A 27,604-nucleotide genomic window follows, 5' to 3' on the forward strand; every position below is an offset into this window, starting at 1 on the left:
GCTTGTCGGTTCTCAGTATGTCGAACATGTCTGAAAGAAGCAGCTCTCAGTTCTGTACTGGTGATTCGAGAGCCGCTGTACCGTACACTACACGCTTGCTCAGTATCAGCTTCTCATCAGTTCTCTCAGCACAGCCTGTCTACGTTCACGCTGTGTGTTTGAGTTACTAGAGTAACATATACTCCAATATATTGGTTTATTTCGATTTGGAAATTTTTCACAATGTTGTATTTTGGTTGTAATGTTGTAGTACAACGTTTTAAAAACGTTTTTTTAAAAAAAAATAATAATAATAATGTAACCAAAATAACACGTTTTAAAAATGTTGTGAAAATACCAAGCTGGTATGTTTTCTTTAAGTAGTTAAAAAAATGTTAATATCACGTTTGTCTACTACGAAAACGAAACTTTACCAAATTGCAACTTTTGGGAGACGTTTTATTCAGGTGTTAAAATAACGTGATCTGCACGTTGGAATACGACGTTTAAAAAAACGTCATGACAGTACCAAAATACAACCATGTCAAAACAAAGACTATGCTAGGGCCAAAACGCGCACATTCTGTGTTTTTTTTTTTTCTCCAATAGCCTATAGCCTACTTTTACTTCTACACCACGTTTATCATTTTTGGTATATATAAAACATTTTCTTTAGTCAAGAAAAAAAAAAAGAAAATGTAAGTATTCTAAAGCTATTATAATATATTATATTATATTATGCCTATATTATATTACTATAGGCTGATATAAACTGACTTCAAACATTGTTTTACAATCTCAATACAGCTTTCATATTCTCATTCCACAGTTTGATAGTAGTCCAACATAGGTCTACTATAGGCCTACAATACGTTATCAAGTTTCAGGGCCTTTTTCTGGTAATTGACTCCATCAGTATGTAATGTTTTAACTTTACATGCATATGTAAACACTAGCTGCTTAACTTTTGACATGTTTTAATCGGCGTGCGCGTTTAACATTCGAGTCGCGTGAGCGATCGGATTGGAGTCACCATGGAAACGGGGCGGCAACTCAACCAACTGACAAGTGACAAGCAGTAGCACGGTCTGTCACTGTTATTTTCACTGCTTTCAGGTAAGTTTAGGCCCTAAAATTACACAAATAATTCATACAACTGTTCCTGACACTTTCACACATGTAATTGACAAGCTTCTGTTGAATATTGTCTTTATAGAAAAGGTTTGTTGTCTTTGGAAAAAGATCGTTAGCATCTCAACCGTTAGGCTAACTATAAGATGTAGGCTAACAATTGACTTGAGCTCTTATTTATGAAAGTTTGGGCTTTTAATCACATATTATGTGTGGATTAGAGTTTCTAATAGTTTTGTAAATGATTTGCTGGCAATTTGTCAATGGATGATTAGAAATATAACTTAAAAGTATGCGGTGTACATATGTTCTGTATATTACTCTCTCTTTTCTGCATTTCACCTCTATTCTATTTTTTTATTTTAATAAACCTGACACTGAATGCTACATTTTGTTGGCCCTGTGACAAATTGTTTATGTTCCTAGATTCTTCCATGTTAAAGTTTGAATACTTGATAAACTTTTGATCAAAAAATTCATCAAATATTTTTTGAGTCCTCTATGGCCATCTTGTTTAACTCTGCATTGAGGACACTTGGTATACAGTCAGCAATCTCTATTATTTGTTCGCTTCAGAATTAGGTGCATGCAGACAATTGTTTATAACCTTATTTCTTTCTGGTGTTGTGTGTCGAATTCTGTGACCCACCAAATCATATGACTATAGGCATTGCATTGACCTAATCTGACCTTTTACTAAACCCAACCCTAATCCTACCCTTTTGATAATTAACCATGGTTTTATATATTTATAGTAAAACCATGTGTGTTTTTTTGGCGTATTGATTACCATTTGTATAATCACACAAATACCATAGTTAAAACTGTTTTTGTAGCAAAACCATGGTTCATTTGTGGTAACCATGGAATTACTACAATGACTATATTTTTTTGCTTTTAATCATGGTTAAATCATGGTTAATTTCCATAACCTACCCTTATAACCTACTAGGGTCACATAATTTAGTGGGTTACAGAATTCTGCATTATAACTGTTTGGATCAGCACTTAAAGAGTTAGTTTACCCAAAAATGAAAATATTATCATTAATTACTGATTCAGTCTACACCTGTAAGACCTTCATTGATTTTCGGAACACAAATTAAAATATTTTTGCTGAAATCCGATGGCTCAGTGAGGCCTCCATTGCCAGCAAGTTAAAGAATTAGTTCACTTTTTAATGACAATGTCCTGATAATTTACTCACCCCCATGTCATCCAAGATGTTCATGTCTTTCTTTCTTCGTTAGAAAAAAAATTAAGGTTTTTGATGAAAACATTCCAGGATTTTTCTCCTTATAGTGGACTCCAGATGGTTGAAGGTCAAAATTACAGTTTCAGTGCAGCTTTAAACTATACCAGATGAGGAATAAGGGTCTTATCTAGGGAAACGATCTGCCATTTTTTTAAAAATACAACTCTATATGCTTTATAAACACAAATGATCGCCTTGCGAGTGTTTCCGTGTTCCATATTCTTCAAAAACCTTACGCTGTATATCCTACACCTTCCCTATTCTACTTGGCGCTGCGTTCGTTCCATAAGTAGAATAGGGAAGGCGTAGGACATACAGAGTAAGCTTTTTGAAGAATACAGAACACGGAAACACTCGCAAGGTGATCATTTGTGTTTATAAAGCATATACGGTTGTATTTTTAAAAAAAATGGCAGATCGTTTTGCTAGATAAGACCCTTATTCCTCGTCTGCTATCATTTAAAGCCCTTTGAAGCTGCACTGAAACTGTCATTTTGACCTTCAACCGTTTGGAGGCCATTGAAGTCCACTATAAGGAGAATAATCCTGGAATGTTTTCATCAAAAACCTTCATTTCTTTTCGACCAAAGAAAGAAAGACATGAACATCTTGGATGACATGGGGGTGAGTAAATTATCAATTATCAATTTTAATTCTGAAGTGAACTAATCCTTTAATTTACACTTTCAGTGCCCGAGGTACTAAAACATGTTTAAAACAGTACAGCGGGTCTACTAATATTAGTATTGGGTCTTAATATTGTAGAACGGCATGAGGGTGAGTAATAATAATGACATAATTTTCATTTTTGGGTTTACTATCTCATTAAGACAGTTCCTAGCTGCCACCTACTCGCACAACAGTGTAACCTGCAATGAAAGCGCTGAAAAATCGAGAAATCGTAAACATACATTTTCTCAAAATCAGGTATTTATTGAACAATAATAGCCATTATAAACTTCTTATATATTATGTAATATATACTATTTAAGTTCCGATGCCTATATATCTGTAATTTGTGTTGAAAAAAATCCTTAAAATATAAGCATTAGTTTTAGTGCAAACAAGTAATAAGATTAAAATATAATTATTATAATAAATCGCAATAAAATAATTTGTATCTAGTTAAAATGAAATACTTTACAATTTACAAATGAAATGTTGTTGTTTTTTTCTTCTGTTATAACATCTGTGCTCTGAAATTTCTTGGAATTTGTTAATGATCCCATATTGAAATTCGCCAGTCATTGCATAATTTTCATGTGTTTTATTTATTTACATATTTATATTTTTTTCATATCATGTTACTTTTTTGTGAATAAATATGAGTGACAAAATTTGTGTGTAGTATAAATTATTAGGCCTACATATATAATAACGTAGGCTTATACAATGGACAACAACCAGAGGTCTGTGCTACAGGTAAGGTGGTGAAATGTAAAAAACGTGCTGCTGAATATTCAGATTTACAGAAATTTGTTGTAAACTGACATAATAGCTTATGACGAATTATAAAGAAATATAAAATACACCACTTAATGTGTTTATCTTACTATATGTTGTTTTATATATTTGTTTTATATGGTTTTATTCATTTTATTTGGAAAGAACACTGTAAAGAAAACATTTTGATGGCAGCATGTGAAGTACCAGTTTGGACGTGGTAAGTACGTTTTTAAAACGTTGCAAGGAGACATTCAGACGTGATAAAAACGTTATAAAGACGTTTCTGCAACGTTGTGAAAAAATTTATTTATAACGTGAAAAAAACCCGACATCTGTCGTATTAAATACGTCCGATTAAAACGTTATCACGACCTTTTCACAACGTGAAAAAAACGTTTTTATAGCGTTATTGTGTTTGCTGGGGAGGGACTGTCAGGCATGTCCGAAAGTGAGTAACTTTGGACAATTGTGGATCAGTGCTGACTTGAGACGCGAACTGTTTGGAGCGTTTTAGTCCGAATTGGTTAACTGGTTTGACCGGTGTGCACATTAGTGCACACGCTTTTGGTGTGAGCACGAAACCTGCGAGAATGACTTAAATTATGAGCATTACAAGGCGGGTGTGTGTCTGTGTCACTTCGCCGTCGGAGAGAAGAGAGCGAGAACGCGCAGCTGACGTTATTGCCTGTGCCGCTGGTAAAGGCGGGCATACACTGTGCGATTTCAGCAAGGTTACCAACTCACTCAATGGCGCAGCGGACGGGCACACACTGCGGGGGGTCCCCTCCGCGATAACCCGGGTTGCGTCAACAGCCGATGATCATGTATCGATGATAGCCAGAGAAAAAGCATCAAATATTGGCAATATTAAGAGGATTTGGCATTTCCAATTAATGTAGGCCTGTTACATTCTTCTAGTCTATTATTATTACTACTATTAGGTTAGGCTTATTTTATTATTAAATTCATATTATAATAAATTTGCCCTGCAATAATTTCATAGTGCATCACCGCATAACTGACGTGCTGTGAGGATAATAAAAGATTAGGCTATTACCTATCTTTGAAAATGTTTTAAACACTTTTTTAGGTCTATTATACAATGAATTATAGGCCTATAATTAAAATTATTAAGAGTGTATAATATTTCCTGACACTGCAGTCATCCATGAAAATTAAGCGCAGCTTTACTTCAAGCACCGAGCCGACTTTAAAAAAAAAACAAAAAAACAAGATGTTTAATACGAAATACTATTATTCTCATTTGTTTTACTATATGTAGGCTACGGCCACAAGAGAAATAATGGAATAAATGAAGACAGTTATATTATCAGCATATTATGTTGAAATTCGTCTCTGGCCTCTCGCGCTTGACCCTCGGCTTATTCACCATGGTAAACTGAACGATTATAATGAATGTAACGTTAATGCATGTATGAATATATCCACACAAAGCAAATGACCCTCAATACATCTAAAATAAAAACATAGCAGATTTTATAGAGCTATTCAAAAATTGATTTGAATAATTATGTAATATTTTTTCTTTTCATAATTATTAATAACCACCATTTTACAGAAATAGTGTTTACAGAATAACGTTAAAGTGTTAAAATATTGGTAAATCTAACTTTGCGCTCATAATTTTGATTAGAATACATCATATCCGGTCGGCCGGTCGCATACGGTCTAGCCGCAGAAGTTCAAAACTTTCAGCGCATCTGAAGCTCGAATCGCAGGGCTCGACAATAAGGACTGCCCGATGGCCCGGGGCCAGTGTGAACGACGCTCGGGACAGTAGACGGAATGGCCACTTGCCCGATCGGGCCAGTCATGTAGGGTGTGCGATATATATCGTCTATGATATCATAATTATTGATTTAACGATCTGAAATTATCGAGCATGTCCCTCACTTTACAAAAACCAAACAAAAACACACACATTGCGTGCACGCATGCACTACGTGATGTAGTCTAGTAGGTTAGACTAGTGCGCGTGCATAATTAGAGTGCACGCTTTCACTGCGTGATTTAAAATGCATTTATAATGCATCAGAATTCAAGATAAGGGACAAAAATGACCCTGTATATCTTTCATATTTATATAATTTAATGTAGTTAACCAATATTAAACAAAGAGCGCCGTTTTTGTCCAAATATCAGCATTATTACAAATGTGATACTGGTTTTATACAGCGTACAGTTTAATGAACAAGAACCTAATAAAGTGACTTAGATTTTAGACACCAAATCGCCTGTTTCACTGTATTTTGCCTACGAAAATAGTTCCAAAGTCCACAGAATTGTTTTGTGTCTCTGAGCAACACTCCTGAATTAATCAGCCGCTTGAATGAATGAATCGGTTGAATCTCAATGACATTCGCGGGTTTAATTTCGCGTTTAAAGGATTAGTCCACTTTTAAAATCCCCCTGTAGTCAATTATTTTATCCCTTAAAACTCATCTTTGATCACCAAAATGACATATTTAAAAAAAAATTCAAGTGAAAAAAAATTTCTTCATGCCTTAAAATAGCTTGAATGTAACTCTACACCCTTGCCTCATTTAATATACACGGATCAATGAATATGCAAATTAGCCCCGCCTCCACTCGCTCGCACCAGCTCGGAGAGTCTACTGTTGCTATAGTGACAAGCAATTTGTTGTTTGTGTTGTGGATATTTAAGAAAAAAGCTTGCTTCGCTTCGTATATTCAGTTTCATTTCTGACGCTTAAATTGTTTTAAATTATGAATTGGTAAAACGCCTTTGCTAAACGTTTGGACTGCTCTCTCACTGAATCACCTGAAGCGATTTCTCAGTGAAACAGACAGTATCGAGAGAACAAGCAGCAGTTTTCCTCTGTGAACATGCGCCAAATGGATGTTTGACAATTTCGTTGCTTTTTGGAGTTTTCAGATTAAAAAAAAAAACAACAACATTCAGATGAGATCCTGCAGGCGCCCGTGCCTTCTCCGTACAGGAAATAAATGCGCATCCTTGAATGAGCGCAGATTTCCATCATATTTACTTGAACTCATCAGGTAGGCTTATATCTATGGTTTGATCCATTCCAGAGGCGGCCAAAATCAGAATTTATAATGGACTGAATAGCTCTCTCAGAACTTGGCGAGCGATGCCACACTGACTGAATATGAATCGCGGTCACGCGCTCAGAGCAATATTGTTTTAGCTATGTTTTATAGTATTAAAATATTTCGAAGGACAAAAACATGAACTTTATAGGCTTTAGCCTACTTCAAGTTAGCTGTCACTTTACTTTGGTGCGAGCCCCTATGCGCTCGCACACTTGGCACAGCCCTTGCGGTTCTGTCATTAATTAAAATAAATTAATACAGTGTGACGTCACAAACACCACCGATTTCTGGTTTACTGCAGTTTCAAACATAAAATACTCAGCAATGGTGCTGACTTATGAATTTGCACATGGTTTGTCTTAAAGCATATTAAAAATACTACATAGACATATAAACAACATTAAAAACTTGATTTTCACCACAGGAGGTCTTAAAATAAAATTTTCCTGATAATTTACTCACCCCCATGTCATCCAAGATGTTCATGTCTTTCTTTCGTCAGTCGAAAAGAAATGAAGGTTTTTGATGAAAACATTTCAGGATTATTCTCCTTATAGTGGATTCTTTCTTTTCCACTGAAGAAAGAAAGACATGAACATCTTGGATGACATGGAGTGAGTAAATTATCAGGGAAATTTTATTTGAAAGTGAATCCTTTAAAGTGTCTTTTCATTTTTTAAGTAATTTCAAATAACAGTATTTAACGTTTTATATTTTCAGCATTTCAAAACATTATTTATGCATCTGTAACTGCTCGACTGATTAACTTTAATACAATTTAATCTATAGTTATATAGTTAGCTATACATAGATTTCTGTAGGCTACCTGAAAATCTCCTGTTTAAACCTACATGAAAAACTTGAAAAGCTGTTTATTTCATTTATATGCTTGTTCTGTTGTATTTATTTTTGATATTACTCATAATTTGATTATTTGTTCCTATTTTATTACTTACTGTTTATTTGTCTAACAATATTTAAAACTTAAGTGAGTTAATCTAGTAGCTTTTGGTGTCATAACCCTATTTATTAAGGTTACATGCATCAAAAACAATCTATAGGCTTATTTTATAGGCCTATTTTCTTTTCTTTTCTTTTCTTTTACTTTATTAATTTTTTTGTTGTGGGGTCAGTGAAAATTTTTGAGGGGCAAGTAAAAATTTGAACCACTGGCCCGCCCGGGCCAAAAAAAATCCTTAGCATTGAGCCCTGAATCGTATCCGATATTTCCGCATTCGCATATGATCAGAACTCCACGCAGCCCCCGTACTACTCTCCAGTGGAAACGAATGACTTCCGGTCCAACGGCCGTCGTGTGCAGTGGAAAGGCAGCTTCACACTGCGGTCCGATGGTCGAGACGTGACTTGACTGCTCACACTATACGTTTGAAATATCCACGATAAACCCCCATGCTGGGTTGCGCCAACTGACCATATGTTTCCATAGATAAAAAGCATCAGCTATGGATATCAAGAGGATTTAGCATTTCCAATTTATATATTAAATTATTATTATTATTATTATTATTAGGGTAGGCCTACTTTTATTATTAAATTGATATTAAAATTCATTTGGCGCAACAGACTATTTCATAGCGCATCACCGCATAACCGACGCACTTCGAGGATAATAAAAGATTTGATAGATTAGTTTACTCCTCACTGAAAATGATTTAAAGACATTTAATTATAGGCCTATAATTAAAATTATTAATAGTCTATAATGTGTCCGAACACTGCAATATTCAGTCAATACGAAATACTTCTCTTCTCATTTTTTTTCACTACGTACAGTATATGGGCCACAAGAGAAATATAAAGAAAATAAATTAAGACATATCCTACCGTTACCATCATGTTGAAGTAGGATTTATCTCTCATTGTCTCAGGGAATATGCACCGAAAGCTCGCCGCTTTTACTTTTATTTTCTGTAAAGCTATAGTGAATAATTGACTGGGGATCGGCATAATTCTCGTGCGAAGTTTGCACATTGCCTTTGTGATACCCACTGACTCATCTTCATGGTTTAAAATGGAAAAAATTCCAATATTGTGACGTGACATTTTTCTTTATCACCAATTGCCAAAGGATGGACAACGGTTCACATTTCCTGTGATAATAATGTTAATTAAATATTAAATAGCCTAAATGAGTAAATAGAAAGTGAAATGTGAAACAAGTAAATTAATAGCGCAGCTTTTGATGCACTATGACCCAAGGCGACAACACAGTCAGCTTTCATCAGTGCTTTCTGTGGCGTCAGTTTGGTGTGTCCCTACCCTCATGCTGCTCAGAGGTGACACAGGCCTGTCCATTGTCACAGCATGCATCTGAACAGACATTATCTACTGTAGGCTGCATTGTGTTTTTACACAGAAATTTGAGCAGACCATATCAGTCACCGGGCAACCGGGAATTCTCAAACCTAGAGTATATCAGTCTGCATCAGGATTGTGTATATCAGACTATCATATCTAGTTAGATGGTGAACACGTCTTCTTCTTTAACAGGAAGATGTGTGGAGTAGCTTAGCAAATTAGTGAGAGAATTTATCCTTAAGATAAGTCAAATTAATTAGCACTTTATACAATACAGATTGTTTTAAAGCAGCTTCACATTAAATAAAATAATGTCAGTCACAAAAATTCAACAATTATGAAACAACAAAGTTCAGCTATAAAGCAGCTCTACAGAAAACAATGTCAGTATTCAGCTCAAGATAACTATAGCTGTTTCCATCACCGTTTTTATGCGCATTTTGAAGTATCGCATCAGAAATGAGTGATGGAACCCTAATTTGCAAAAAAGTTTGTACACTCACTTAAGGTGGTTTTGATTTGTGCAAATAATGGGAGATTGAAGCACATTTACCAAATTCCTCCATGCACGTCAAAAAAAAGTCATGTGACTTTGCGTGATGTAATGGCATAACTTGACTAGCCAGCAGACCGATATTGTTGCACAGCGTCAGAAATGTTGTTGTGGTCATTCTGAAATGCCTGAACAATGTCTGTCCTCAAAATATTTCTGTATTCAGAACTGCCTTACACAACTGCGTTCCCAAACAGCTGGCATCCACCTCTGAAAGTAATGACCACATTTATTGTGTTTCGTCTGCTTGCTCTGAGGTGCACTTAATTTATTATATATGAAAATTATTATATTCAGTGGCTTCTCATACTTTACTTAGTGATATTTAGTGCCAGTTAATCAGGAAGTGACAATTTTGTTCTCTTTAACTCGTTGGATGGAAACGGTGCTTTATTCGCAAATGTTTTATGCAATATTCCAATTTTTCAAGTTAATTCACAACTTTGGATAGAAACTTGCAGATTGATGAGTGTGTGCACTTACAGCCAGTCAATCCACATTAGAACGCCACCCTCAGGCTGAATTATGCAAGGACACACGAATACAAAAGACTGTCTGCATGTGTTCAGCAATTACAATGTAAAAGCTTAATCTAGCGCTGTAACCCAGAATCTACCCCAGCTAAATTTATGGTCAGGAGCCAATACTGGTATCTACTGTACACATCCAAAACAAACCAAGCTTCAAAATTAATTTATTGCTGTTTAGCATTGCTAAATTAAGAGCTTGACTAAAACTTCACATTGTTCCTCATAGCTGCATTGAAAACAACTGTTATTCAAATAATGTATACAATATGCTGACCAAATGTCTACCAAATACCTGACTCTATGCAAGTGTACCTATAAACTGATGGCGTTTCAAAGGACATGACATACAACATATCACTAAATTACCTACAGAAAAAACTGAATGTATGTGGAAGAATGTAATCATTATAACATTAAGTGACTCACCCCTGACAGAAACGATGAATCTTTTGTTCAAGTTCTGTACAAGTCTGCTGCACAAGTTCTGTACAAGTCTGCCGCCTCTGATCTTCAGTTTATAGACTCCTGCGTCTTCAGTTCTGGTGTTTGTGATGGTCAGAGATCCAGTATTCTTATCCATCTTCAGTCTCTCTTTGAATCTCCCATCATGAACAGTGATCTCTCCAGTCCCTCTTTGGATTTCAGCTATGAGAGTCATCTTCTTTTCACCTCCAAACAGCCACTGTATCTGATCATCTTTGTTTATTTCAATGCCAGGGGTTAGGATGAAAGATTCTCCCTCCATGACTGTCTTCACTTCATGTCACAGCAGCACACAGAAACAGAGAAAAGAGGAGATTGTAAGAGAGTGAACTGAAGAACTGAGAGGATACTGTGTGACTCTTCATGTGCTTCTAATAATCACTTCATCATTTGATGACTTCTAACTAAAGATCTGCAACAATGCAATAATGTTGCATGTTAACATACATTAATTTGTTAGAGGGTTAGTTCACACAAAATGAAAATTGTCACTTAATTACCCTCATGTCATTCCACACCCGTAACTTTTGTTCACTTTCAGAACACAAATGAAGATCTTTTTGATGAAATCTGAGAGCTTTCTGTCCCTCATTGACAGTCCACATAACTACCGTTTTCAAGGTCCAGAACACTAGTGAAGACATCATTAAAATAATCCATGAGACACCAGTGGTTTATCCTCAATTTATCGCGCAAACACATATTGGAGATTAATATTTCATAAATAAAGTCATAAATTATGTTTTTTGTGCAAACAAAGCACTCATGCTACTTCATAAAATTGAGGTCAAACCACTGGAGTCACATGGATTACTTTAATGATGTCTTCACTAGTGTTCTGGATCTTGAAAATGGTAGTTGTGTAAACTGTGAATGGAGGGACAGAAAACACAGATTTCATCAAAAATATCTTAATGTGTGTTCTGAAGATGAACGAAGGTCTTACAGGTTTGGAACGACATGATGGTGAGTAATTAATGACAGAAATTTCATTTTTGGCTGAACTAACCCTTTAATAATTCACCACTGAATTAGCACTGAAAAAAAAAAATCTGGTTTTAGTCAAAGGAACAAACTTGTTTGTAAACTGTTCATTCAATATTTTGCTATATTAAAGATAAACATCTGTTTTAAGTACACACTCATTGTTACATTCTGTCATTATTTACTAGCCCTCACGTTCTTCAAATGAATGACCAGATTCTGAAGAGTTTTCCTGCAGCTCTTTACAATGTAAGGACAGTTTATCATTGGCCTTCACAAAGCTCAGAAATGATATTTAAACACACAAGAAATGCAGTTCATCTGCTACAAGTCTTCTGAACCCATATGATGGCTTTGTGTGCAACTTAAGGGATTGTTTTCTCAAAATCTTTTCATAAATCTTATTTTTCATAGTCAAAACGCATCAAGTTCACCTATGAAACATTCAACAACTAATTCCCTCTGTCATTGACGACAGGTAATCTGGTGGTCTGTTTGTGCCCAAATACCTTTTGTGTTGCTTTTTGAAAGCTTTAGTGAAGGGGAAAACAATCAGTGAATAATTACTCATATTTCTGTCTGTTTACATACAAACCATCACACGCCTTAAGACTTCCAATAAGCGCGTAAACAAGTCACATGATACTTTTAGACAGATGACACTTACCACTTGTTTGAGAAACATGAGCTCTAAAAACTACTGTGTAAAGTGCTCCTGTTTTCAATGATAAAGCTGGACTAATGATGACAGAATTTATATTTTAGAATAAAGTATCTCAGTCTTTATAGGGACAAATAACACTAACTGACTAGAGATGATGTGGTAATAGACATGCAAACTCTCTTGGCATTTTCTTGTTTTTCAGTTTAGAGTTTCTGTATTAAAGGATTAGTTCACTTTCAAATAAAATTTTCCTGATAATTTACTCACCCCCATGTCATCCAAAATGTCCATGTCCTTCTTTCTTCAGTCGAAAAGAAATTAAGGAGAAAGAAATACATCTGGAACTGGCGCTGTGTTCATTACATAAGTAGAATAGGGAAGGCGTAGGACATACAGCGTAAACTTTTTGAAGAATACGGAAGGCGGAACCACTTGCAAGGCGATCATTTGTGTTTATAAAGCATATACGGTTGTATTTTTAAAAAAAATGGCCGATCGTTTTGCTAGATAAGACCCTTATTCCTCGTCTGGTATCGTTTAAAGCCCTTTGAAGCTGCACTGAAACTGACATTTTGACCTTCAACCGTTTGGAGGCCATTGAAGTCCACTATAAGGAGAATAATCCTGGAATGTTTTCATCAAAAACCTTCATTTCTTTTCAACTGAAGAAAGAAGGACATGGACATCTTGGATGACATGGGGGTGAGTAAATTATCAGGAAATTTTTATTTGAAAGTGAACTAATCCTTTAATAGTCTATGATGTCTAAATGAATGAAGAGCTCAGGCAGAACCAATAAAACTCAAAATGACAGAAAAAGGACAGCAGGATGATTTTAGGGCTGTTTCTGCTAAATTGCTCAACCTTCGATAGCAAAAGAACAAAACTACACGAAATACATAATCAAAAGATCTTCAGCATTTTAAACAGACAGAGATTCAGTATTATTAATGTAATTCAGCTCAACTCCGATCAATCACACAAATCACTGATTACTGCACTAAATCAACCACAAGTAGAACTGCTAAAAAGGTAGAAATTTTGATTGTGAAAAATCGTATTATACATTTAATCTGTACTGTACTACAATAAAGCTCAGTGTTTTTCCTCTTGCTGTATCAGCCGTAATACTTACTCATTTGCTTTTGTAGTTCAGAGACTTTGTAACGATAGAAAAAACACCAGCAGCTGCGGCAGCTGAAAATACCAGCAGAACAACAACTGGAATTCGGGCACGGTGACGTTATCCTGAGACCCCGGCCTGGATTTGTGCCCAAGGTTCCTACCACTCCCTTTCGAGATCAGGTAGAGAACCTGCAAGCTCTGCCTTCGGAGCAGGCAGACCCAGCCCTAGCTTTGCTCTGTCCCGTCCGCGCTCTGCGCCTGTACGTGGACAAAACGCGAAGCTTCAGGACCTCAGATCAGCTCGTCTGTTACGGAGGCCAGCAGAAGGGGAAGGCTGTCTCCAAGCAGAGGATGGCCCACTGGATAGTGGATGCCATCGCCCTGGCGTATGAATCCCAGGGCGTGCCTTGCCCGCTCTGGTTGAGAGCCCACTCCACCAGAGGAGTGGCCTCTTCCTGGGCGCTGGCGCACGGCGCCTCGCTGACAGATATCTCTAGAGCTGCGGGCTGGGCAACACCTAACACGTTCGCTAGATTCTATAGCCTTCGTGCAGAACCGGTATCTTCCCGTGTACTCGCTTCCAGCAGCCGGTAGACACGAAGAGCCCGTTCTAGTGTCGGCTTGCAATGCCACTCCCACCCCCTGGGCCGGATACGTGCATCCTTTTACTCCAGTTGAGTTCCCCGCTTGGCGAACCCTGTCGAGTTCCTCTTATCTAGAGAAACCATCGTTCATTTTCTATTTTTTATTTTTTTTAAATATATACGTTTTAACAGTAAACGCTCATCTTGAACTAGCTCTCTTCTTCTTCTCTATTATAATTCTTGCAGTGTAGACACTGCTAAGTGTATTACTTTGACCTGTGGAGGGCAGTAACGTTGCAGTTGTCTCAGCAGATGCTGTTGATGACAAGAAAATGTGTGAGAAAATAGTTTCTCCCTGGTTGTTGTTTTAGTAGGATTAAGCCATGTAAAGCGTTAATGTCCCAGCGACGCGGCCGTAACGCTTGCTTTCAATGAGAATTGAGAAATATTTCATGTCAAACCTCCACCTCCAAACAATATAAAACACCTAACAGAGCCAGAGGAAAAAGTCACAGTAATTTAGATGTCGTTTCGGCCTTTATTCATATAAAACAGAGTAAAAAGCAAAATGACGGGATTGAGACCACAAGCGGGAACTCGATAATGTGTTGGAGCGCTAAACAAGAGGCTATAAGGTTTAGAAATTTAATGTTTAGGTTAAAATATAAATGTAAAAATAATAATAATAGTAATTTAACGAATGAAAATTAATCAATGTCATTTAGGCAGCCTCTTGAAGCGAGTCATTCTATTGACGCCAGAGGAACAGGCAATAGAGGGCGCTTTAGCGTCTGTGTGTATATGACGCAAAACACTGGAAATTAAATGTAGCATTTTTACATATTAAAAAACAAGTTGTATATCATTTATATTATTTTCACAAAATAATAATCTTGCATAAAGAAAATTAGCTTGTATCTGCTAATTCTATTCATCAGTGTTAAAATAAAAAAAACAAAGAAACCGCATTTTCCATATTTCATTTCTGGTTTAAAAAAGCAAAAACGAATGGACACAAAAGTACACGGACCAATAAGTTTCTTACATTTGTTTTGTAAAAGCACCCAATACAGCACTGATGTGCGAACGTGTCTTAAAGATATAGCCTAATGAAAAAACAAGTCTTCAACTTTTTACAGAAACCATCCAGCTCATAAAGCTTCAAATATACCGTACATACACAATAAAAACAGTAACATTTATTTACATGTTTTCACTGAACAGTTGTTGCATGCTGTTTAATAAAACTAGTTGCATTTGCATTATCCAGTATGTTTTATTTGTTATTAAATAAACTTTAATAAACGTTCAAGTGTTCGATTCACCCGTGCTGCTCATAGTATCAGCACAGCATCAGTTGTTCTATCATCACGCATACTCATCGATTCTCCGTATTGAACGTGTCCACAAGAAACTTTCAAAAGAAATTTTCAGTTCTGTACTGGTGATTGGAGAACAGTTCTAACCGTGGTAGCAGTATGAGTAAGTTTGCTGAGCTGAGAACTGCTGCAACCTGAATATAGTCGAAAACAAAACTAAAAAAGTCAAAGCATGTATCCAGTAGTATGTTTAATACGTTTCTACTGTTTTGATTAACACATTATAAACATTTTAAACACCACGGCAAAAGTTTACGTCAAGATTTATTTCAACTTAGAAATTAAATAAGCTGTTCCTGAAAATGTAATGCATTATTGATAAAACAAATATTTGGTTTGACAGTTTTACAATCCATTCATTGCGTTTCCAATCTTTACAGTAATACGAAAGTAATTACTATGGCAAGCCATTTTGACTTTTATTCATTCTCAGGATATGAATTCTTGATATCAACAATTCAATTCTTTATATCAGGAATTACATTTCCACTAGTAACAATGTTAATTTTGATATCAACAATTCAATTAAAATGCAAATTCTTGATATTAGGAATTACATTTCCACTAGTAAAAAAATTCTTGATATCTGTAATTGTATTTTCACTAGTGAAATGTCACCATAGGCTGCCATTCAAATTCAATTGTTGATATCACATAAGATATACAATTCTTACTAGTAAAAATCATAATATTTGATATCATTAATTACTTTGTTACTAGGGCAAATATCTATTCTTGATATAAATAATTGAATTGGTACTAGTAACAATGTTAGTTTCTGATATCATGAATGTGAGAAAGCCATTTTAGATATCTGAAATTATACTGATATCAGAAATACTTTTTCAGATATCAAAAATGAACAATTTTACTAGCAGCAATTCAATTGTTGATAAAGAACTGACATTTCAACTAGTGACAATTTAATTCTTGATATATAAAAAATTCATATTTTTACTAGTAACAATGTAATTAATGATATCAAAAATTATGATTTTTACTAGTAAGAATTTTTAACTAGTAAGAAATCAAGTCTTGATATTAACAAATGAATTTGAATGGCTGTCTATGGTGACATTTCACTAGTGAAAATACAGTTACAGATATCAAGAATTCTAGTTTTTACTAGAGGAAATGTAATTCCTGATATAAAGCACTGAATTGTTTATATCAAGAATTCATATCCTGAGAATGAATAAAAGTCAAAACGGCTTGCCATAGTGTGACATGTTTTAATTTGTTACACTTTTTGATGTTTAAAAAAAAAAAAAAAAAAACGTAAGTATTCTAAAGCTATTATATTATATTATATTATATAATGCCTATATTATATTACTATAGCCTGATATAAGCTGACTTCAAACATTGTTTTACAATCTCAATACAGCTTTCATATTCTCATTCCACAGTTTGATAGTAGTCCAACATAGGTCTACTATAGGCCTACAATACGTTATCAAGTTTCAGGGCCTTTTTCTGGTAATTGACTCCATCAGTATGTAATGTTTTAACTTTACATGCATATGTAAACACTAGCTGCTTAACTTTTGACATGTTTTAATCGGCGTGCGCGTTTAACATTCGAGTCGCGTGAGCGATCGGATTGGAGTCACCATGGAAACGGGGCGGCAACTCAACCAACTGACAAGTGACAAGCAGTAGCACGGTCTGTCACTGTTATTTTCACTGCTTTCAGGTAAGTTTAGGCCCTAAAATTACACAAATAATTCATACAACTGTTCCTGACACTTTCACACATGTAATTGACAAGCTTCTGTTGAATATTGTCTTTATAGAAAAGGTTTGTTGTCTTTGGAAAAAGATCGTTAGCATCTCAACCGTTAGGCTAACTATAAGATGTAGGCTAACAATTGACTTGAGCTCTTATTTATGAAAGTTTGGGCTTTTAATCACATATTATGTGTGGATTAGAGTTTCTGATAGTTTTGTAAATGATTTGCTGGCAATTTGTCAATGGATGATTAGAAATATAACTTAAAAGTATGCGGTGTACATATGTTCTGTATATTACTCTCTCTTTTCTGCATTTCACCTCTATTCTATTTTTTTATTTTAATAAACCTGACATTGAATGCTACATTTTGTTGGCCCTGTGACAAATTGTTTATGTTCCTAGATTCTTCCATGTTAAAGTTTGAATACTTGATAAACTTTTGATCAAAAAATTCATCAAATATTTTTTGAGTCCTCTATGGCCATCTTGTTTAACTCTGCATTGAGGACACTTGGTATACAGTCAGCAATCTACAGCGAGGTCCAGCATAATTCAAAATGAGACACAGATAGATAATGAAAAAAGTACTGAGCATTGTGAATGTAAGAGCCTCACGTTATATTAATAACAATCATTGTTGATGTTTGAATTGCATTTCAGGGCAGTTTGTGAAGACAAGAGATGCTGTGACAACCTGGACAGAAATCGGTTCCAGATCCACCTTCAACACCAGACTTCTCATATGGATTGCGGTCTACTAGCATATTATTTGTTCGCTTCAGAATTAGGTGCATGCAGACAATTGTTTATAACCTTATTTCTTTCTGGTGTTGTGTGTCAAATTCTGTGACCCACCAAATCATATGACTATAGGCATTGCATTGACCTAATCTGACCTTTTACTAAACCCAACCCTAATCCTACCCTTTTGATAATTAACCATGGTTTTATATATTTATAGTAAAACCATGTGTGTTTTTTTGGCGTATTGATTACCATTTGTATAATCACACAAATACCATAGTTAAAACTGTTTTTGTAGCAAAACCATGGTTCATTTGTGGTAACCATGGAATTACTACAATGACTATATTTTTTTGCTTTTAATCATGGTTAAATCATGGTTAATTTCCATAACCTACCCTTATAACCTACTAGGGTCACATAATTTAGTGGGTTACAGAATTCTGCATTATAACTGTTTGGATCAGCACTTAAAGAGTTAGTTTACCCAAAAATGAAAATATTATCATTAATTACTGATTCAGTCTACACCTGTAAGACCTTCATTGATCTTCGGAACACAAATTAAAATATTTTTGCTGAAATCCGATGGCTCAGTGAGGCCTCCATTGCCAGCAAGTTAAAGAATTAGTTCACTTTTTAATGACAATGTCCTGATAATTTACTCACCCCCATGTCATCCAAGATGTTCATGTCTTTCTTTCTTCGTTAGAAAAAAAATTAAGGTTTTTGATGAAAACATTCCAGGATTTTTCTCCTTATAGTGGACTCCAGATGGTTGAAGGTCAAAATTACAGTTTCAGTGCAGCTTTAAACTATACCAGATGAGGAATAAGGGTCTTATCTAGGGAAACGATCTGCCATTTTTTAAAAAATACAACTCTATATGCTTTATAAACACAAATGATCGCCTTGCGAGTGTTTCCGTGTTCCGTATTCTTCAAAAACCTTGCGCTGTATATCCTACACCTTCCCTATTCTACTTGGTGCTGCGTTCGTTCCATAAGTAGAATAGGGAAGGCGTAGGACATACAGAGTAAGCTTTTTGAAGAATACAGAACACGGAAACACTCGCAAGGTGTTCATTTGTGTTTATAAAGCATATACGGTTGTATTTTTAAAAAAAATGGCCGATCGTTTTGCTAGATAAGACCCTTATTCCTCGTCTGGTATCATTTAAAGCCCTTTGAAGCTGCACTGAAACTGTCATTTTGACCTTCAACCGTTTGGAGGCCATTGAAGTCCACTATAAGGAGAATAATCCTGGAATGTTTTCATCAAAAACCTTCATTTCTTTTCGACCAAAGAAAGAAAGACATGAACATCTTGGATGACATTGGGGTGAGTAAATTATCAATTATCAATTTTATTTCTGAAGTGAACTAATCCTTTAATTTACACTTTCAGTGCCCGAGGTACTAAAACATGTTTAAAACAGTACAGCGGGTCTACTAATATTAGTATTGGGTCTTAATATTGTAGAACGGCATGAGGGTGAGTAATAATAATGACATAATTTTCATTTTTGGGTTTACTATCTCATTAAGACAGTTCCTAGCTGCCACCTACTCGCACAACAGTGTAACCTGCAATGAAAGCGCTGAAAAATCGAGAAATCGTAAACATACATTTTCTCAAAATCAGGTATTTATTGAACAATAATAGCCATTATAAACTTCTTATATATTATGTAATATATACTATTTAAGTTCCGATGCCTATATATCTGTAATTTGTGTTGAAAAAAATCCTTAAAATATAAGCATTAGTTTTAGTGCAAACAAGTAATAAGATTAAAATATAATTATTATAATAAATCGCAATAAAATAATTTGTATCTAGTTAAAATGAAATACTTTACAATTTACAAATGAAATGTTGTTGTTTTTTTCTTCTGTTATAACATCTGTGCTCTGAAATTTCTTGGAATTTGTTAATGATCCCATATTGAAATTCGCCAGTCATTGCATAATTTTCATGTGTTTTATTTATTTACATATTTATATTTTTTTCATATCATGTTACTTTTTTGTGAATAAATATGAGTGACAAAATTTGTGTGTAGTATAAATTATTAGGCCTACATATATAATAACGTAGGCTTATACAATGGACAACAACCAGAGGTCTGTGCTACAGGTAAGGTGGTGAAATGTAAAAAACGTGCTGCTGAATATTCAGATTTACAGAAATTTGTTGTAAACTGACATAATAGCTTATGACGAATTATAAAGAAATATAAAATACACCACTTAATGTGTTTATCTTACTATATGTTGTTTTATATATTTGTTTTATATGGTTTTATTCATTTTATTTGGAAAGAACACTGTAAAGAAAACATTTTGATGGCAGCATGTGAAGTACCAGTTTGGACGTGGTAAGTACGTTTTTAAAACGTTGCAAGGAGACATTCAGACGTGATAAAAACGTTATAAAGACGTTTCTGCAACGTTGTGAAAAAATTTATTTATAACGTGAAAAAAACCCGACATCTGTCGTATTAAATACGTCCGATTAAAACGTTATCACGACCTTTTCACAACGTGAAAAAAACGTTTTTATAGCGTTATTGTGTTTGCTGGGGAGGGACTGTCAGGCATGTCCGAAAGTGAGTAACTTTGGACAATTGTGGATCAGTGCTGACTTGAGACGCGAACTGTTTGGAGCGTTTTAGTCCGAATTGGTTAACTGGTTTGACCGGTGTGCACATTAGTGCACACGCTTTTGGTGTGAGCACGAAACCTGCGAGAATGACTTAAATTATGAGCATTACAAGGCGGGTGTGTGTCTGTGTCACTTCGCCGTCGGAGAGAAGAGAGCGAGAACGCGCAGCTGACGTTATTGCCTGTGCCGCTGGTAAAGGCGGGCATACACTGTGCGATTTCAGCAAGGTTACCAACTCACTCAATGGCGCAGCGGACGGGCACACACTGCGGGGGGTCCCCTCCGCGATAACCCGGGTTGCGTCAACAGCCGATGATCATGTATCGATGATAGCCAGAGAAAAAGCATCAAATATTGGCAATATTAAGAGGATTTGGCATTTCCAATTAATGTAGGCCTGTTACATTCTTCTAGTCTATTATTATTACTACTATTAGGTTAGGCTTATTTTATTATTAAATTCATATTATAATAAATTTGCCCTGCAATAATTTCATAGTGCATCACCGCATAACTGACGTGCTGTGAGGATAATAAAAGATTAGGCTATTACCTATCTTTGAAAATGTTTTAAACACTTTTTAGGTCTATTATACAATGAATTATAGGCCTATAATTAAAATTATTAAGAGTGTATAATATTTCCTGACACTGCAGTCATCCATGAAAATTAAGCGCAGCTTTACTTCAAGCACCGAGCCGACTTTAAAAAAACAAAAAAAACAAAAAAAAAAAACAAGATGTTTAACACGAAATACTATTATTCTCATTTGTTTTACTATATGTAGGCTACGGCCACAAGAGAAATAATGGAATAAATGAAGACAGTTATATTATCAGCATATTATGTTGAAATTCGTCTCTGGCCTCTCGCGCTTGACCCTCGTCTTATTCACCATGGTAAACTGAACGATTATAATGAATGTAACGTTAATGCATGTATGAATATATCCACACAAAGCAAATGACCCTCAATACATCTAAAATAAAAACATAGCAGATTTTATAGAGCTATTCAAAAATTGATTTGAATAATTATGTAATATTTTTTCTTTTCATAATTATTAATAACCACCATTTTACAGAAATAGTGTTTACAGAATAACGTTAAAGTGTTAAAATATTGGTAAATCTAACTTTGCGCTCATAATTTTGATTAGAATACATCATATCCGGTCGGCCGGTCGCATACGGTCTAGCCGCAGAAGTTCAAAACTTTCAGCGCATCTGAAGCTCAAATCGCAGAGCTCGACAATAAGGACTGCCCGATGGCCCGGGGCCAGTGTGAACGACGCTCGGGACAGTAGACGGAATGGCCACTTGCCCGATCGGGCCAGTCATGTAGGGTGTGCGATATATATCGTCTATGATATCATAATTATTGATTTAACGATCTGAAATTATCGAGCATGTCCCTCACTTTACAAAAACCAAACAAAAACACACACATTGCGTGCACGCATGCACTACGTGATGTAGTCTAGTAGGTTAGACTAGTGCGCGTGCATAATTAGAGTGCACGCTTTCACTGCGTGATTTAAAATGAATTTATAATGCATCAGAATTCAAGATAAGGGACAAAAATGACCCTGTATATCTTTCATATTTATATAATTTAATGTAGTTAACCAATATTAAACAAAGAGCGCCGTTTTTGTCCAAATATCAGCATTATTACAAATGTGATACTGGTTTTATACAGCGTACAGTTTAATGAACAAGAACCTAATAAAGTGACTTAGATTTTAGACACCAAATCGCCTGTTTCACTGTATTTTGCCTACGAAAATAGTTCCAAAGTCCACAGAATTGTTTTGTGTCTCTGAGCAACACTCCTGAATTAATCAGCCGCTTGAATGAATGAATCGGTTGAATCTCAATGACATTCGCTGCCACCTACTGGCGGGTTTAATTGTAAAAGGATTAGTCCACTTTTAAAATCCCCCTGTAGTCAATTATTTTATCCCTTAAAACTCATCTTTGATCACCAAAATGACATATTTAAAAAAAAATTCAAGTGAAAAAAAAATTTCTTCATGCCTTAAAATAGCTTGAATGTAACTCTACACCCTTGCCTCATTTAATATACACGGATCAATGAATATGCAAATTAGCCCCGCCTCCACTCGCTCGCACCAGCTCGGAGAGTCTACTGTTGCTATAGTGACAAGCAATTTGTTGTTTGTGTTGTGGATATTTAAGAAAAAAGCTTGCTTCGCTTCGTATATTCAGTTTCATTTCTGACGCTTAAATTGTGTTTTAAATTATGAATTGGTAAAACTCCTTTGCAAAACGTTTGGACTGCTCTCTCACTGAATCACCTGAAGCGATTTCTCAGTAAAACAGACAGTATCGAGAGAACAAGCAGCAGTTTTCCTCTGTGAACATGCGCTAAATGGATGTTTGACAATTCCGTTGCTTTTTGGAGTTTTCAGATTAAAAAAAAAAAAAAAAAAAAAAAAAAAAAAAAAAAAAAACAACAACATTCAGATGAGATCCTGCAGGCGCCCGTGTCTTCTCCGTACATGAAATAAATGCACATCCTTGAATGAGCGCGAACTTCCATCATATTTACTTGAACTCATCAGGTAGGCTTATATCTATGGTTTGATCCATTCCAGAGGCGGCCAAAATCAGAATTTATAATGGACTGAATAGCTCTCTCAGAACTTGACATGTGATTCCACACTGACTGAATATGAATCGCGGTCACGCGCTCAGAGCAATATTGTTTTAGCTATGTTTTATAGTATTAAAATATTTCGAAGGACAAAAACATGAACTTTATAGGCTTTAGCCTACTTCAACTTAGCTGTCACTTTACTTTGGTGCGAGCCCCTATGCGCTCGCACACTTGGCACAGCCCTTGCGGTTCTGTCATTAATTAAAATAAATTAATACAGTGTGACGTCACAAACACCACCGATTTCTGGTTTACTGCAGTTTCAAACATAAAATACTCAGCAATGGTGCTGACTTATGAATTTGCACATGGTTTGTCTTAAAGCATATTAAAAATACTACATAGACATATAAACAACATTAAAAACTTGATTTTCACCACAGGAGGTCTTTAAATAAAAATTTCTTGATAATTTACTCACCCCCATGTCATCCAAGATGTCCATGTCTTTCTTTCGTCAGTCAAAAAGAAATTAAGGTTTTTGATGAAAACATTTCAGGATTATTCTCCTTATAGTGGATTCTTTCTTTTCGACTGAAGAAAGAAAGACATGAACATCTTGGATGACATGGGGGTGAGTAAATTATCAGGGAAATTTTATTTGAAAGTGAATCCTTTAAAGTGTCTTTTCATTTTTTAAATAATTTCAAATAACAGTATTTAACGTTTTATATTTTCAGCATTTCAAAACATTATTTATGCATCTGTAACTGCTCGACTGATTAACTTTAATAAAATTTAATCTATAGTTATATAGTTAGCTATACATAGATTTCTGTAGGCTACCTGAAAATCTCCTGTTTAAACCTACATGAAAAACTTGAAAAGCTGTTTATTTCATTTATATGTTTGTTCTGTTGTATTTATTTTTGATATTACACATAATTTGATTATTTGTTCCTATTTTATTACTTACTGTTTATTGGTCTAACAATATTTAAAACTTAAGTGAGTTAATCTAGTAGCTTTTGGTGTCATAACCCTATTTATTAAGGTTACATGCATCAAAAACAATCTATAGGCTTATTTTATAGGCCTATTTTCTTTTCTTTTACTTTATTAATTTTTTGTTGTGGGGTCAGTGAAAATTTTTGCAGGGTATTTTTTCAAAAATGGCCAATCGTTTTGCTAGATAAGACTCTTATTCCTCGTCTGGTATCGTTTAAAGCCCTTTGAAGCTGCACTGAAACTGACATTTTGACCTTCAACCGTTTGGAGGCCATTGAAGTCCACTATAAGGAGAATAATCCTGGAATGTTTTCATCAAAAACCTTCATTTCTTTTCGACTGAAGAAAGAAAGACATGAACATCTTGGATGACATGGGGGTGAGTAAATTATCAGGAAAATTTTATTTGAAAGTGAACTAATCCTTTAATAGTCTATGATGTCTAAATGAATGGAGAGCTCAGGCAGAACCAATAAAACTTAAAATGACAGAAAAAGGACAGCAGGATGATTTTAGGGCTGTTTCTGCTAAATTGCTCAACCTTCAATAGCAAAAAAAACAAAACTACATGAACTACATAATCAAAAGATCTTAAATTCAGCATTTTAAACAGACAGAGATTCATTAATTAGTATTAATGTAATTCAGCTCAATTTCCGAACAATCACACAAATCACTGATTACTGCAAAAAGGTAGAAATATTGATTGTGAAAAATCGTATTATACATTTAATCTGTACTGAACTACACTAAAGCTCAATGTTTTTCCTCTTGCTGTATCAGCTGTAATACTTACTCATTGGCTTTTGTAGTTCAGAGACTTTGTGACGATAGTAAAAAACACCAGCAGCTGCGGATAATACCAGCAGAACAACACCAACAACAATCCCTGCTACAGCACCTGGAGACAGACCTGGATCCGGAACAGATAAAGAGAGACAGACATTAGTGTGAATGAGTCTGATCTATAACAAACACTATAAACATCAACACTATATAACCTGAGTGAAGATCTGATACTGTAATGATAAAGAGTCATTAGTGTGAATGAGTCTGATCTATAACAAACACTATAAACATCAGCACTATATAACCTGAGTGAAGATCTGACACTGTAATGATAAAGAGCCATGAGTGTGAGTCTGATCTATAACAAACACTATAAACATCAACACTATATAACCTGAGTGAAGATCTGATACTGTAATGATAAAGACAGTGATTAGTGTGAATGAGTCTGATCTATAACAAACACTATAAACATCAGCACTATATAACCTGAGTGATAAAGAAAGTCATTATTTATCAGATCTACTGTATTTACAGGTGCCAGACCAGCTGTTTTAGATAATAAAAGTTCTGGGTGAGAAGTTATGAATTATTTTACAGCTGATAAACGATCATTACATTAATAGTCTTGAGTTACTCACCGCTGACAGTAACAGTGAATCTCTTGTTTAAAGTCTGTTTGTTGCTGCTGATCTTCACTTTATAAACTCCAGAGTCTGTGATTCTGGAGTTTGTGATGGTCAGAGATCCGGTCTGATGATCCAGCTTCAGTCTGTCTCTGAATCTCACATCAGTATCATTATATAATCTTAGACTCTTGGCCTCTAGATCATGTTTAGCTATGAGTTTTTCATCATCTCCAAACCTCCACACTATCAGCTCATCTCCGTGTGTTTCAGTATCAGTCTGTAGAGTGACAGGATTTCCCTCAGTCTCTGATACACTCTTCGTTTCACCTTTAAAAGCTTCAATAACATCTGGAGACTCTGCATGAGACAGATTCAGATATTAAACATTAAGTTACTGGCACTAGAATATTAACTTTAACAGTCAATTATCTTGTGGTTACTACATAAGATATGAAGGAACCATTTATTAATTAGTTTATGGTGTTTATTTAATCCTTTTCTTTGTGTTGATTGAGTCTTTTCCCTCTATAGGCAAAAGCTATTCTGTAAGATTGTTTTTGTAAGATTTTCTGTCTGCAGTTTGAATCTCAGCTTAATTAATTTTAATTAATAACACAACAATAAACTTCAAAACATCTAATTATTCATAAATAAAAGTGTCCTCACCATAGACAGTAACGCTGAAACTCAAACGTGAGGTCCCAGTGTCGTGGTTGATCTCTAGTTTATAAAGTCCAGAGTGTTTGGTTTTCATGTTTGTGATTGTCAGAGATCCAGTCGGATCCAGCTTCAGTCTGTCTTTGGACATCTCAGTGAGACTGGGATATGAAATCTCATTTTCGTCGATTTGAGCAATGACTGAACGTGAGTCTCTCCACTTCATCTGAATAATTCCCTGTATTTTAGTAAGATCAGGGTTTAGAGTGACTGATTCTCCCTCCATCACTGACACTGTCTTCACTTCATCTGTTCCAGCACTGAACACTCCTGCAGAACAAACACAAACAGATTCTCAGATATTAAACTCATAAAACACTGCTGCTGATGTTACTGAACAGAGTTCAACAGAAATCAATCTTGACTTATAAACAATATGACTTATTACAAGGCCCCTATAATGCTTATTTATGGGTTCATAATTCTGTTTATGGGGTCTGCAAAATGGGTTTACATGATTTAATGTTCAAGAAAACAAATTTTTATCATAATTTACATTGTTGTAGCACCAGTTTTCACCCTCTGTCTGAACGCTCTATTTTTATTCATTTTTATAGAACACTCAAGAACAATACATAATGTAAAACTATATATACAATTCCACAATTCCCCAACAAATGTTAAGATCACAGTCTCAAAGTTACACAGTATAACACCAAAAAGGCAATACCATGACAAAATTACAGAACTAGTCTCCGTCATACATACACATGAGATGAATGGACAAAAATAACTCAAGAGTACCAAAATGTCACTCTGAATATTCAGTTCTGGTGGCTGGATGCAGAATATTTCATAAAACCAAATCTCGATGTAAAAAAATGGGACATGAGCCAAACGAAACTATCAAATTACACTTCAAATTTTTTATATTTATTTATATTTATTTATTTATTTAGGGTTTAACGGTTCTCTGTAAAAAAAAAAAAAAAATCGAACTGTACCGCTCTCTACTTACGGTTCGGCACGCACTTGCACCGCGGTTCATCTCGAATGACGACGCATCTATAGGCTAATATGGTTTCTTGAAAATAGCAACGTGGAAGACAGACAGAGTTCAGATAATGTATGTTTCAGTCGATGGATGCGCATTCTGGCTTCCCAAAACGTTACAACAGCGATCATCAAAAAGCGTGGACAAAACAGTCAGTCTTTGTAAACAAA

General features: G+C 35.2%; 3 protein-coding genes across 67 annotated transcripts in view; 2 read left to right on the forward strand and 1 right to left on the reverse strand.

Annotated features, from left to right (window-relative positions):
* Positions 1-27,604, reverse strand: part of LOC127509830 (uncharacterized) — a 502,366-nt gene that overhangs the window by 263,651 nt on the left and 211,111 nt on the right. For 2 of the 44 annotated variants that reach the window (XM_051888896.1, XM_051888895.1), the window contains exons 2-5: positions 26,390-26,710; positions 25,736-26,080; positions 25,102-25,218; positions 10,736-11,065 (exon numbers count right to left, since the gene is read on the reverse strand). The exons of 41 other annotated variants lie outside the window; for them this stretch is intronic. In XM_051888896.1, coding sequence (XP_051744856.1) covers positions 10,736-11,065; positions 25,102-25,218; positions 25,736-26,080; positions 26,390-26,710 — 1,113 coding nt within the window. The remainder of the gene's footprint in view (positions 1-10,735; positions 11,066-25,101; positions 25,219-25,735; positions 26,081-26,389; positions 26,711-27,604) is intronic. One more of the 44 variants, XM_051888897.1, reaches the window with a different exon arrangement.
* LOC127509908 (60 kDa lysophospholipase-like) overlaps positions 1-27,604 on the forward strand; it is a 390,873-nt gene that overhangs the window by 222,210 nt on the left and 141,059 nt on the right. The gene's annotated exons all lie outside the window — the stretch shown is intronic.
* Positions 1-27,604, forward strand: part of LOC127509999 (hepatocyte cell adhesion molecule-like) — a 220,653-nt gene that overhangs the window by 118,356 nt on the left and 74,693 nt on the right. The gene's annotated exons all lie outside the window — the stretch shown is intronic.

Source organism: Ctenopharyngodon idella, chromosome 3 (genome assembly GCF_019924925.1).
Source record: "Ctenopharyngodon idella isolate HZGC_01 chromosome 3, HZGC01, whole genome shotgun sequence".
NCBI lineage: Eukaryota > Metazoa > Chordata > Actinopteri > Cypriniformes > Xenocyprididae > Ctenopharyngodon > Ctenopharyngodon idella.